At 35.0% G+C, this 651-nt stretch overlaps 1 protein-coding gene across 1 annotated transcript in view; it reads right to left on the minus strand.

Moving 5' to 3' along the window:
- The window catches only part of LOC119592586 (cohesin subunit SA-2-like), a gene marked incomplete at its 5' end in the record, with an annotated part of 30,625 nt that overhangs the window by 1,268 nt on the left and 28,706 nt on the right, over positions 1-651 (minus strand). The window contains 1 exon segment of the mRNA XM_037941464.1: positions 363-537. Coding sequence (XP_037797392.1) covers positions 363-537 — 175 coding nt within the window.

Consider the following 651-nt stretch of genomic DNA (forward strand, 5'->3'; position numbering starts at 1 on the left):
GGGTCATTTTGGTTTGATACACATAATAGAAACACTAATAAGTGATTGTGCCCTTATTATGAAAATTAGTTTTAGTCTGTGGCATGTTACATTAAAGAGGGGAATTCTTGCAAACCTCCCACCAGGGAAGATGTCCCTTAAGACAAAATGTTTCAAACTTTGTAGATTATACAATCTTAGTGTGCAATTTATGGTATATAACTGCCAATTAAGTTGTAGGATAGCCGCATTTCTAAAAATGAATTTGTAACTGACCCAAAAACAAATGAAAACTACCAAACCAAGACATATAGATGCCTAAAATAAAAGTAAATAAATCCAGAAACAAACACTAACACAAATACCAATAGAAAGAAACTTACCTGTGGTGTTGAGCGATAGAGAGGATGAGAAGGAATGCTCCTGTTGGACTGACTACTGAACTCCTCAATGACAACAGAACTTGATGAGGATGGAGATGATGGCAGGAAACTGGGATTTGTGGGTTTTCTCCTTAATCTCAATGAACTTCGTGTCACCGTTGTTTGGATTTCAAGGCTAAAGAGAAGAAACAGAAAGAGGATGAATAATATCTGCATGTACTTATTACATAAGTTTCCATTTGATACTTGTTTTTGTTTACTTTTAAAGTTAATTGCCATCATTAGCCCT

The sequence above is a fragment of the Penaeus monodon genome, chromosome 30 (assembly GCF_015228065.2).
Source record: "Penaeus monodon isolate SGIC_2016 chromosome 30, NSTDA_Pmon_1, whole genome shotgun sequence".
In the NCBI taxonomy this organism is placed as follows: domain Eukaryota; kingdom Metazoa; phylum Arthropoda; class Malacostraca; order Decapoda; family Penaeidae; genus Penaeus; species Penaeus monodon.